The 13,653-nt window shown below is 30.0% G+C and overlaps 2 protein-coding genes across 2 annotated transcripts; one reads left to right on the top strand and one right to left on the bottom strand.

The window, feature by feature from the left end:
* Positions 1 to 1,938: 1,938 nt before the first annotated feature.
* LOC123888820 lies at positions 1,939 to 3,655 on the top strand. The gene is made up of 2 exons (XM_045938010.1): positions 1,939 to 2,129; positions 2,465 to 3,655. The coding sequence occupies exon 2, from the start codon at positions 2,769 to 2,771 to the stop codon at positions 3,636 to 3,638; it is 870 nt and encodes a 289-aa protein (XP_045793966.1). The 5' UTR covers positions 1,939 to 2,129; positions 2,465 to 2,768; the 3' UTR covers positions 3,639 to 3,655.
* Positions 3,656 to 5,279: 1,624 nt separating this feature from the next.
* On the bottom strand, positions 5,280 to 12,507 carry LOC123888818 (very-long-chain aldehyde decarbonylase CER1-like). The gene is made up of 10 exons (XM_045938008.1): positions 12,436 to 12,507; positions 11,625 to 11,839; positions 9,878 to 10,110; positions 9,364 to 9,583; positions 8,747 to 9,122; positions 8,295 to 8,402; positions 7,869 to 8,069; positions 7,226 to 7,321; positions 6,553 to 6,726; positions 5,280 to 5,972 (listed from the first exon to the last, which is right to left on the bottom strand). The coding sequence occupies exons 1-10, from the start codon at positions 12,493 to 12,495 to the stop codon at positions 5,799 to 5,801; spliced, it is 1,857 nt and encodes a 618-aa protein (XP_045793964.1). The 5' UTR covers positions 12,496 to 12,507; the 3' UTR covers positions 5,280 to 5,798.
* Between the last annotated feature and the right edge of the window lie 1,146 nt (positions 12,508 to 13,653).

The following is a 13,653-nucleotide window of genomic DNA, read 5'->3' as shown; positions in this document are numbered from 1 at the left end:
ACTAAATTGTATGTTCGTCTCCTTACATTTATTTTAGTTTTTAATATGATTCTCTAGGTTTAAAATGTTTTCAGTTGGTTTTTATGTTAACAACAATATAATAAATTAGTCATTTTAGTCAAATTTATATTTAAATAGTTGAGACTAACAAGTCGTACATATAAATAACTTAGGGGTACTACATGAAAGTTTCATACAGAATTAGTATTAATGTAAGAGACTGACTTAAAATTTTTAAATCATAAAAGACCAAATTAAAACTTACGTACATGATCAAACATTAATTTCTATTCTTTATGCATTTTATGTCTGAATAATTTCTTAATATATTATTATGTGCATGGCTTTTATGAGATTTTAGTGGTCCAGGAACAAACTTATAATTTGGGTCAAACTTATAATTTGGGCCCTAACTCATAACTAGTATAAAAAATTTGAATTTAAAAAAGGAGTTGATTTTTTTTTTTTTTATTTAGTATTCAAATACTCATAGAAAACGATTCCATTTCCAAGAGCATTTTTTATATGCAAATTTACTATTTTTTTTTTTGTAAAAAAATAAATAAATTTACTAATAATTGTGTCTACATCATTATGTTATATCATATCTTTCTGAATACATAAAATTTATAGATCATTTAACATTCCTATGTCATTAACGATCTCAAGTAGTTTGTCAACACTTTTAATAAGAGGGAGAGGGAGGGAGAGAGAGAGAGAGAGAGAGAGAGAGAGAGGGAGGGAGGGAGGGAGAGAGAGAGAAAGAAAATAAAGAACCAAGATCTGGCTAAATACTTAGGAGAAAAGAATCAAAGAAAAGAGAGAAAAAAGAAAAGAAAAAAAAGCGTAACAGATGTAGGAAGAGAAAAGATAGAGCGGTTGTGCAAGTATGTTATGTAAGAGGAGTAATGAAATTTCAATTTTAGGGTTATAACTTTTATTTGGGCTTTTGGGTCAACAAAACTAGGTAAATTAATAGCCCAAAGTATTATAAAAAGGCTACTATTCTTTTTAACCAAATAAAAAAAAAAAGTATATTTGACATACAATTTTTTTTGGTAAGATATACAATTATTATTTATTCATTTAAAACCTATAAACATAATTTATTTATATCTGACATTCTTTATATAAATATTTTTTTTGGTACATTAAATTTATTTATTATTATTATTAGTGGCATATATGTCCTTGTTTTATAGATGAATTTATGACATTCTTTTTATGAAATTTTCAAATTTTTTATATTTTTTTGAAGACGGATTTATCCGATTCAACCGGTTTAATAACTATATAGTTTTATCATAGAGACTGGTTCATTCCACCGGTTTAATCCGGTTTGTCATGCGGTTTGACCCGTGACCCAGTGGTTCGACCAATGAACCAGTGACCCAGTGCCCTCGTCGGTTCGATGATCGGTCCGATTTTTAAAACACTGAGTGAGAGTCTTTAGAGGTTGGAAGCCATGGCGAATACTTGCTTCCCATACTTTCTCAAGGCTAAGTATAGTGTAACCACATTCATGGACTATTTATATAGCCTGGGCAAATTTCATATGTAACATAATATATAACTAGTCCAACAAAAAATCTCAATTTTGCCACTAACCCTTAAAAATATACCAATAATTTTGGTCAGATCCCGGTCAATTGCCCAGACATGCTGGGCCTTAGAGCCGCCCCTAAGTTTAACAAAATAAAGGAAGTTAACGGAAATGGTTAACGGTAGTGGCGAGTATGCCGCCGGGCATGCCTGACACGTGCCTGGGCTGCCCAATATATATATATATATATATATATATATATATATATATATATATATATATATATATATATATATATATATATATATATATATATATATATATATTTTCTTCTTTTTAATGAAAACAAAAACAGAAAAAGAAGGAAGAGATAGTACTTTGCTTCTTTGCTTTCTCGATCCCTCTCTCTCAAAATCGCTGCTCTCAATCCCTCTCTCACCCGCCGGCCGCCGCTCTCAATCCCTCTCTCACTGCTCTCAATCTCTCTCCCTCGCCTCGTCGTTCAATTTCCGCCGTAGCCGCACCACTGCTCACCGCGCCGCACCGTTCTCACTCTTTCTCCTCGTCTCGTCACAAAGGTTTTGAGGTAAGCAAACTACAAACCTAAAATCCAACATACTGCAATTAATTTTTAACAACCTAACCTTCTCAATCTAGAATCTTTGTTTGATGACTTGGTGTTGTTTTGAATTTTAAATTTATTAAGTAGTTTTGGTTGGTTCTGCAATAGGTAGTACTTTGGTATGCACAAAGAATCTCTTCTTTTTTTTTTTTGCAAACCACTTGAACTTGTAATACTGCAAAAGCAAACATATCCAATGGAGTTTCGTTTTCAATAATTAGTATTCAGTTAGTGAAAATATATTATACATCAATTTGTCTCTGTTTGTTATTTCTTAATTTTGCATAATTTAATTTCAGAGATGAGGAAGTTTTTTGTTCCTAGAGCAATTGAGAATGTGAATATTGTACAATAGGAAGCCGAACCAGAAGAACCACCACCTAATGTGGCCAATGAGGTCAATGAGTTTAATTCAAATGAGATTGTGCGTGATCCGGGTCTTAGGAAATAAATTCATGAGTATGCTCCGGATATTCAAGATCAAGTGAGGAGGGCATATATATTGAAGGGTCCAACGCAACCAATTTTGAAAAATTATCCTCAAACTCAATTTGGAAGAGAAAAATCAAAAAGAGCATTTTGTAAAACATGGTATGAGAAAAAATGGAGTATTTTAAATTTGATTTCATTTTGAAGTTAATGTTAAAGTTGTTTGGTATCACAAATGAGCTTTCAAAAATCTTGCAAAAAAAATATCTTAATATTGTGCTTGCCATGAAATTAGTTGATGATGTCAAAGCTCGGTTGACCACATTGAGAGGGAGTGGTTGTGATGATTTATTTGTTGATGTCCAAAATTTTTGTATTGCTAAAGGTATTCCGGTGCCAAGTATGGATGCAAAAATACCGGTTCGGGGTCGTTCAAGGCTAGATGGGATGACTGTCACTATTCTTCATCATTACCGTGCTGAGATTTTTTATGTTGCTATTGACAAAATATGTGTGGAGATGGATCACCGCTTTAGTGAAGGAAGTAACATTGTGCTTAATTGTTTCTCATGTCTTGACCCCAAGAATTCTTTCTCCAAGTTTGATGTTGATAAGCTTGCTCGTGTTGCTGATATTTATCATGCAGACTTTTCTGATGTAGACTGTGGAACAATAAGGGAGCAACTTGAGACTTATGTAGTTCATGTGAAAAGACATGTTTCATTTTCTACTTGTGTAGATGTTCAAAGTTTGGCTATGAAGATGGCTCAAACTGATAAACATTTTGTATTTCCATTGGTCTACAAACTTATTGAGTTGACTTTGATATTATCGGTGTCGACAGCATCCGTTGAAAGAGCTTTTTCCGCAATTAAGATTATTAAGACTAAATTGCGCAACAAGATCAACAATGAGTGGTTTAATGACTTGATGATATGTTACACCGAGCGGGAGATATTCAAGTCACTTGATGACGTTGATATTATAAGAACTTTCACCGCAAAGAGGTCTCGGAGAGGGAATTTGCCTCCTAGTTTTATGTAGTGGCTATTGGTATGTTATATTTCATCCCTCTTATTTGACTTTTTCTAGTTTGTGTAGCTCTTATTTTGTTAAGTCTTAATTATGTTGGAAACATAGCTATACTCTTGCTTGTTGTTTTTTGTTAAAAAATTCCTTCCAAAATTAAATATTGAAAAATAGGGTTTAAATATTTCTATATTCGAAATTTGTGTTGATAAAATTGTCTCCAAAAATTTGCCCAGGCTCTCTAACATTCTTGGAGTCGCCACTGGTTAACGGTACATCAAGTTAAAAATATAAAGAATTTATTTGTTACCTGTAATTATAAAACTTAAAAGACTTGACAATTATTAAAAAATTTATAAAATAAAACTTAAGTGGATATATCACGATAGAAATTTACTACAAGGGATGAACCCAAAATAAAAAATGATCCTCCTTTATTGAGTGAGTAAGACGTGCAACTCCAAACCATATTTAATTTCACCAACTTAATTCAGTCTGGGTCGGAGGTGGGAAACAGTTTGGTTATTTAATTTGAGTCATTTTTGTGGAGAAACCAACAGAAGATATCCACACACAAGGGAATCACACGCCCCACAAAAAGGAAAAAAAATACAACTAATTAACATGTAACAACAAAATATTTTATCATTTAATTTTACTTCCAATTTTACAAAGAAAAAATTGTAAACCCTCTAGTATAATTTTTTAACAGAAAAAAAAACTTCCAATTTTACAAAGAAAAAATTATAAACTCTTATAATTTTTGCACAGAAAAATAATAAATTAACATTCTCGAACATACGCAACAATTTTAAACCCTTATTAATAGGACACCTAACAAGGTAAAATTTTGTAGAATAAACTATCTCTTGATATTTATAATTTATAATAATTTATACATCTTTTTTCCTCCAAGTACCAAGCTTGACACATGTTATGAACTGGGCCTGAGCCCAATTCAGAATCAAACTCAGCCCACTTAGGTGTTGACTTCGGCCCAAAAGTATGTTGGCTCAAAGCCACGCAAATCCGCTCAACGACTACATAAAATGACACTTTTGTAATGACCGACACCGAAATGATTGACATTTACATTCGATCATGACTTCTTAGTTGTTATTCTCACAACCATTAGTGATGAGAATGCCGATTTCATCCTAATTCTTTTAAGATTATGATATAAGTGAGCTACGATATACTATTTATCCACTATGTTTATATTTTTGGCTTTTGAATATCCTTAAACTTTTTTATTTTGTTTTTGTTCCTATCATTTGGCTATATTTATTAAGAGAAATGATATTTGAACAACAAAAAATTGACAACTTAACACTCTCTCATACTCTCATTATATTCTTACCATCTCCTCTTCCCCTCTCACTTTATTGTTTTTGTTACAAACGAAGAAGAAAAAAAAGAGTTGTCCCAAAAAGTTGTTAAACTTTTGGTTGTTTAAATAACATCACTCATTCATTAACATTGGATGTTAATATGCTATGAGAGTGTCAACAAGACGACTTGACTCTTCATTTTTGAGTGAAGAGATGACGTCATAAACTAAACATGAAGGTATGAAATTTAAGGAATACTATCTACTTTTTTTTTTTTCTGCAGGAATTAAAACCAAATTTCATTCATTATATAGTTACCATAAAATTTGAAAGAAAAAATATTTATAGATCACATTGATGATGTAAAAGAAACCCTGAAAATTTAAATATTATTGAAATCTTAGAATTAAAAAATTAGGGTGAACATTTTCCTTGTGATGGTGTAAAACAAACTTTGATAACTCAATTAGAAGAAATTTTTTTTAAAATAAGAAAAAAATTGAATTATAAGGAGTACTAGGTGTACTCAACCCTTACAATTCTTAAAGATACCATTAGATGCTAAAAATGCAAGTTAATGGATCTTTACACCAATTTGAAAAAACAAGAGAGGACATACTTATTATCTACCTATAAAGCAAAACCAGGAAATATAGATATATAATCTGATCCATTAAGAATCGCAAGTTAACAACTTCTCCTCTAAACATAATGTTATTAGGGGCGCACCATAAACTCCAAGTGATTGTCAACCAAATTACATAATTAACTTTTGCATATTTTTATTCTTCGCCAAAGTCAAACTAGAAGAATGTATATCAATAATGTTATATGAACCCATTACTCATGATTGATGAGTGAGAGTCTTTAGAGGTTGGAAGCCATGGCGAATACTTGCTTCCCATACTTTCTCGAGGCTAAGTATAGTATAACCACATTCATGGACATTCCATCTCTCTAAGGCATGAATTATTCCAGCAATACGCCATGCACTCATAACTCTTCTTGGAAGCCAATTCTGTCGCATACAAATTTAAAAAAGACAAATAGGAATACCATTGTTAGTCTACTAACATTTAAAATAATAATTTATGCTATAAACGCATTATTTTAAAATAGTTAAATATATTTTTCTCCTTATACAATTACCAACTTTCACTTTTACCGATCTGAATTTGGTGCTGTCCAAAAAGCACGTTATACTGCATCTTGACCGTCCGATCACGATCAAACAGCTTGGATTAAATACAGTAAAAAGTAATCACTATAGATTTGATCCGTTGGATTGTGATCAGACGATCAAGATGCAGTACAACGTGAAACTGCGTGCTTTTTGGACAGCACCAAATCCAGATCCCACTTTTTACGTCTCTATAAAAAAGCGACACTTTTTTATTCATATAAAAAAATTGCATGCAATTTTAGTAAATATTGTTAAGTATGTCAACATGTATTTTTGAATGTCATTTTTGTTAACAGGTTCAAAACATTATAAAAAGTTCATTTGCAAATTATAAACTAAAATTTTGATGTATATTGGTCTAATTTACAACATGATAATGTATATTGAAGGCTATAAAACTCTATTATTTACTAACCTCGCAAGAGTGTGAATTCATGAATGTAATAGGTGTAATCATTGATGGTGTATAATGGTAGAAGCAATCTTCTCGCATTTTCTTTGGAGGAAAATGAGAAAATGGTATGAACAATGAACTTGTTGGTGCTTTCATTTGCTCGTATTCATCCCATTCATCTCCAACTAACCATATCTGTTAATTAAAATCAAAATATTACAAAATGAAGTATTCATTGCATTTAGTCAACAATATATCGGTTATTGATTTTTTTTTTTGGACACACGGTTATTGAATATTTTTTGTGCACATATATTTAGAACAAATATTGTAGGGAACATAAAATTTGTGAATGTTTGCATCACAACAATAACATGAGGCAGAGGCACCTGTTGCCTTTAACTTTGAAAATAGAACCTTATATTAGTAACTGAAGCATAAATTCTGTATTTTTTTTTTATATATAGAAATCTGTTAGAAGTTGAAATATATTCAAGGTGTTAATTTTTTTTTTCAAATAGTATCTAAAGTTAACATATAGTATTTTTTTACAAAAATATGTATTATTTAGATATTTTCATATCTAAAATTACACTAAAAAAGTTTTTTTAACACAAATAGACAAACTTTCATAGAAATAATTGAAGCTAGCAAGTTAATTTAAAATATTGTGATGATAAGAAAATGGATCAACCTTTGGAGTATTGATTGGTGAAAGAGCCAAACTTCCTTTTGACACTATGACCCTTTGTTCAAGCTCTTTAAACTCATCCTTATATAGTACAGCTACCTGCTTGCAATACATTAAACTTTAAAAAGAATAATACACTTGTAATACATTTCGAGGATACAGATTCATTGCTGTCAAATAATATCGCAGTTTGACGTAATAATTAATCACAGACATTGATTTGAGATTGGACGGTTCAGGTTGAAAATACAATTTTTATAACTCAAAACGATCTTAAAATATGAGAAATCCAATCCCCATTTTGAGTATATATGTTTGGATCTAAAAATGATTTTTTTTTTGTTGACGGTATCTAAAAATGAAATGAAATTGAACTTTATGTTTGATTCTGTTCAAGATATTTTTTAAGTCAATTCGTACATATGGATCCGGACTGTCTGTCACCATTTCACACAGTTTCACGTGGTAGACAATCTCGACCATTGGAAAATTATGAGACGATTTTGGTTCATCCACTGCAATTTCCCAAAGTTTTGATCCATTCATATATAGACATTCGAAAACAGTTACAGTGTTAACACAATTACCGCGTATAATCTGTTTCCTCATATATATAGACATTAAAAACACACATATAGCACTCTACCTTTATATTTTTCTTGCATAAAGCATTGACAATGGCAAGCGCAACCTTGTTAAACTTGCCTCGTAAAAGCACCTCATTTGTCCCTTTAGGAATGTTGTTCATCACAATAGCAGCGGCCAAACTACTGCCATCAACAACTTTTATCTTTAATCGTGGAAATTTTCGAATATAAAATTCACAGTGTGAATTAAGCTCTTGTTTCTGCATGCATCAAAGGTTATTCCAATCATAAACATTATTTTACTTCAAATTCGATAAAAAAAAAAAAAAAACAATATAGGGGTTAATAAATTAAGGCAATACAAAATTCTTAGAAAATTCACCACATGATGTCTAGCTAGCAAATATGCAGTAATAAAAGAAAATAATTAATCCTAATGATCAAAGTGATTAATAAAAAAAAATAGAGTAAATATTTGAAATTACCTGATTTAAAAGTCCTAGACTTATCACCTTTGCTCCATTTAACTCAGCCTCTACAATTGTCTCTTCAATCAAATTGTTCAATGAAATGCTCTGCCTTTTTGAGAAATACTATAAAAGAGAAAATTAAACAGGTATTAATGTTTGTAAATAATCACTAAATCATTTTCTATAGAGTATGCAAAATCTGAAGTCGCAAATAATTTTACACATACATCTAACAAATCACATCATATATTGCCACTTTTACAGATTTGTCCGTAAAATATCTCAACAAATATCTACATGTTAAGATTTAATTGAATGAACGTGTAAAAAAGTGTTACACTGTCATTCTTTACAAATTAAATTCATAATAATAATAATAATAATAATAATAATAATAATAATAATAATAATAATACTAATAATAATATAATAATAATAATAATAATAATAATAATAATAAAACATACTTGTGCTTTAAATCTTGGTATAAGCCAACATTGTAGCTTGAGATCATTGAAGGTGTTGCTTTCTAAAACAAAGGCACGTCCACTAATCCAAGTCATAAGCATATAGCACATTGTAAAGGGCCACATTAAATTGAGGTACCATTTAGATGTTTGAGGTTTGGAAGCTAAGGAAGCAAAACCTAATCGCAATTGATAGATGGAATTAAGTGTGGTTAAATGTGTTAAGTGCACCACATCTGGTGACTCTTTTGGTCTTTTCAATGAGGCTTCATATGTAACATGTGTTGATTTATCTACCGTACCATATATGTAGTCATATATAGGCATAAAAAGTGAGTAATTACACCTGAATTTTGTGTGATGTAGTGAGTGATACCTGTGGAAATATTTCAAAGAGAAAATATATTAGCATACAGTTTAATTGTGGCCAGAAATTATGAAATTCATTAGCTATAGTAACATATTGTAGTCCCATGTGTGAGCGTAGTTCAATGGTAGGGACATTGAATGTAATATACAAAAATTGGGATTTGAATTTTGGCAATTTTACTTATTCATTTTAAAAGGTGAAATTTTAATCACTAAACTACTTGATAAAAGAAATATCGTAAACTTACGATGGTGTGTATGAGAGATACTTCAAAAGGGGAAAGGTGGACATGATTTTCTTAGAGAAGAACTCAAAGTTGCAATGACCCATGTTGTTCATGAAATCAATGTAAAAGATATAGCCATATAGTGCAACCATAGATGATCTTTTGGTTACCAATGTTGTGAACATTGGTATAGCAAAAAGTGTGAAATATGTCAAGTGCTCAGCAAATGGGTGTGCTACAGCTGTAAGAAATAAAATTAAGGTAGTTAGAATCGAGTTTTTATTTTAACTCATTTTGTTAAAGTAAAATCATAACGTAAAATTGAAATGTAAAATCGTTGAATTTATATCATATTAAAAATAATACTCCATCCGTTTCAAATTATTTGACGTTTTAAAAAAAAGAAAAAAAAAACAAGAAATTAAGAAAGTGTATTTTTGCACCTTATTTCCCTATTATACCCTTATTCAAGTTATTTTAATTCACGAATAAATTTCTTTTATAAATAAATTAAATGAAGGATAAAAGTTCATACAAGTGATAGGCTCAGTGACAATTGAAGAATGATGATGAGAATGATAACGAGAGTACAAATAATGATGATGAAGTGCTCTATGTAACCAATAGTATAAGAACTCCACTGGTCCAGCATGTAATATTGTTGTAAGAATCACACCATCTGTTCTCCACCATGGTAAGTTTGAAGCCATAGGAAATATTTTGTGTCCTATACAAAGTAAGAGTGCAGTGAACAAAATTTGATCATCCCTGTAAATGTCACACAATCAAAATCTTAATAATTAGATTAAATCATTAATATAAATTAAGATATAATTTTCATCAAATTATCAATTAATTGGATTATGCCATATAAAGTGAACAACTCATGGGCAATTTTTTACGTTGATAAATAAATCAATATTTGATATTATATGTAACAAATCATAGATAGTTAAAATAATATTTCTATCTATGGTCTCTCTAATTTGGAACTAATTTGGTTTTAGTGATCTTACAACATTTTTTTTTTTTGTGATCGGATCTTCTCCTTCCCTACTTTTCTTTTTTGTGTTAACCTTTGATTTTCAGGAGAAGGGTGTCCGATAATTTAGAGTACGGTTGTGAAGTAAGTAAAGTCTGACCACAAAAAAATTCACAAGGAATTAATCGAACTCGGGTTATCCTGAACAATTTGACCTAAAGGGAGCTCATTAACCATTGGAAAAGGATCACCTCCCGTGACATTTTCACAGGAGGGAGAGTCCGGTGGGCTCATCCACCCTTCATTCTTTATCTTTTTCAATTTTAATATTACTTTTATTAATTTGAACGGACATGATCACACTGAACCTCTTTTTCACCGGAGAGGATCCAGTCTTTTAACCACTTGACTCGAATGTCTTGACTTAGTAACTTTTAAAAAATAATTGACCCGACAACTAATAAATTGTTTTAATTTTATCTTTTAAAATAAAAACTGCTGAGTCAAGTACTCCCTCCAGTTCTTTTTATAAGAGACACTTTACTCTTCTAGACCACATACATTAATTATTTAATGATCTTTCTAGGCTAGATTTTGAGCTTATAGCTTATAATAAAGGTTCATACGACTAAAAATATCAGTTTAGTAAACATTTTTCAAAAAGAGTTTATAGTTTATTTTTAAAAGTTATTTTAAGTAGTTTCTTAATTAGCTTATAATAGCTTACTCCCTCCAGACTCAAATATAAGTAACAAAACAAAAATATTGTTACTCTTAAATATAAGCAAAAGTCTACTGCAATCATTATGTTTAATGTCATTATTCCAATTTTACCCAAAAGAAGATGAAGTGTGTGCAATTAATTAATTTAATTTAATAAAAAGGAAGGGTAAAACTGGAATGGAATACCTTTTCAATCATTAAATACACTTTATCTACTTTTTTAAAGGAAGTTTTTTTTGCTTACATACAAGATTAGAGGGTGTCATTTTTTCTTCCAATTTTACCATGTCATCTGACTTGAAAAAAATTAAATATTAATTAAACATATCTTTTATGTAATTTCATACTTATAAGCTTTCTAATTTTACCAAATAGTACAAATTCAATCGACTAGCTTATTTGCTATAAGCTAAAAGCTAGTTTATAAACTATATAATAAAAAAAGCTTAAAAGTGAAAGAATTTCAAACATTATGCATGAAATAAAACAATAAGAAAGATTTTTTTTTTTGGTACATAGAAAGATAATTTATTTATTTTGAGAAATAAAGAGAAATATTGAAAATTTAGGAATTTACCAATCGGTCTCTCTGTCAACTTGTTCAAATTCAAGGCCTTTGTCAACAATTCTTCCTTTGCCTATTCCAGTTTGGTAACGTGAGACAGAAATCCAAATTTGATTGTGTAACATCCTGATTAATATAAAAGGGAATATGATATGGTACGCTGGGTCCCTTTCACCCCATATGAAAGTGTATATGCTATGCCCAATCCATGGACTTAGAATCACGAACTTAATTAGGTCCACATATATAGAAGACAAAGACAGAGAAAAATACTATGTTAGCCTTAGCCAATATCAAAACATTAAATGTTTCAAAAATAAATGCTAAATATAGTATAAAGTACTACACAATAATATAATTACATATAAAAAAAAATATAAAATGGACGACATATATGTGAGAAAAAAAAATTCCCAAGAAAATTGAGACGTTCAAAGTAATATTAATTATATATTTTCAATTGTGTAGTCTAATTAAAAATATAAAATGGATAACTTAAAATTCAACATCTTTCACTTTACAATAGCAATGATAAATCTTTCACATTGATGTATTTACAAGGAGAAAAAAATTATGGGAGTTGAATCCGCTCTTTTTTTTTTTCTCTTCTTTTCTTTCTCATATGCTAGTTGCTATAGAGAGATGGACAAAAAAAATAATTTTGATAAACCTTAGATATGAAAAATAAAATTGAGTAAATAATTATTTGTTGTGTCTATCTCAATCCTAAGTAACACAAGCAAGAAAAGGAGAGATAATATTGACCAAAAAAAAAAGGGAGAAAGTATTGTTTGTAAATTAAATGAGACTAAAGTATAAGAACCTTGGAGCTCCCAAGAGGTTTCCATGGCCAGTTTGTAAGGATGCCTGGTTTGGAAGCCATATTATGATTTGTGATGATGATATATCGTATGAAAAGCTATTTATTTATAAGCTGGTGCTAGAATTGGCAAATTAATGTTCACCTATAAGTGCTTTATAAAAAACAAAAATTGTCAGCAAAATTCATACACTAACGGACACTAAGTTGCACATGTGAGACAAGTGGATTCCTATTTAAATACTAATTTGAATAAAACATAACACTATACTCCCTAAATATAAAACTTTGTTGTAAATTATAGAAATTAAGAAATATGTTTTGCTTCTGATGAATTTCGAAATATTAGGATCTTCTACTCTTGAGGATTAACACACACAAAAAAGAAATATTGATAATTAGTATTTTTTTTGTTTAACATTTAGGTTAGAATATAAGTTTATTTTTTTCAACATAAATATACTTATATATATAGTAGAAAAATATGTAACAGTTGAAAAAAAAATCTTATAAAAAGGCGGACAAAAAAAAAATGAAGATGTCTATTTTTCATATAGCCCCTTGATTGAGGAGTGATCACTTTGCAACCTAGAGGTATTTGGTTCGAAACATAAAAAATGAAGGTAATATATTCTATATTTAGGGATAGAGGTAAGTAGATGTTAAATGAGTAAATCACCATTTTCAATCTTGAAATTGTAAATGTATTAGAAATTAGGAATTTAAACTTAAGAAATATAAAATTGCTCCCATAAATTGTATCTGACACCAAATGATATCTATCTCAAATAGCTTTGTTAAAGGGTGGCATTTAGAATGCACAAATTGTTAAATTTGTGCATGGATGCACAACTTTATAAGTTCATTTTTAACCATTAGATCAAATAAGGAATATAGTTTTCCAATAGTCTATCAGCACTAGATTTTTTCTCACACCCAGTCTAATCCCATTCTTAATGAATAATCTGGACATTACTTTTAATCAATTAGTTTTTAGGAATGGGTAAATCACCGAATAAATCAGTCCGAAGAACCAAAGCAACAACGCACCACTTCTAGAGAAAAGAACAAAGAGACAATAACGGTTGCCGGTGTAAACGTCGACCTTGACTCAAATGTTGAAAAAATTCAGATCTTGGAGAATCCGAATCCAAATCCAGATCTCAAAGACGAAAACTTTGATTAGGATTAGATCTTTTTTCGCAAGAATTAGGACTATAT

Source organism: Trifolium pratense, linkage group LG6 (genome assembly GCF_020283565.1).
Source record: "Trifolium pratense cultivar HEN17-A07 linkage group LG6, ARS_RC_1.1, whole genome shotgun sequence".
NCBI lineage: Eukaryota > Viridiplantae > Streptophyta > Magnoliopsida > Fabales > Fabaceae > Trifolium > Trifolium pratense.
Note: the sequence above shows the minus strand (reverse complement) of the source record. Positions and strands in the feature narration are given on the sequence as shown.

Coding starts and splice junctions, on each gene's coding strand:
- LOC123888820 (XM_045938010.1), top strand. CDS start 2,769: ATGGAGTATTTTAAATTTGATTTCATTTTGAAGTTAATGTTAAAGTTG.
- LOC123888818 (XM_045938008.1), bottom strand. CDS start 12,495: ATGGCTTCCAAACCAGGCATCCTTACAAACTGGCCATGGAAACCTCTT. Junction 9,584..9,877: donor TGTCACTGAGCCTATCACTT/GTATGAACTTTT, acceptor TATTTCTTACAG/CTGTAGCACACCCATTTGCT. Junction 8,403..8,746: donor TACCAAGATTTAAAGCACAA/GTATGTTTTATT, acceptor TCTCTTTTATAG/TATTTCTCAAAAAGGCAGAG.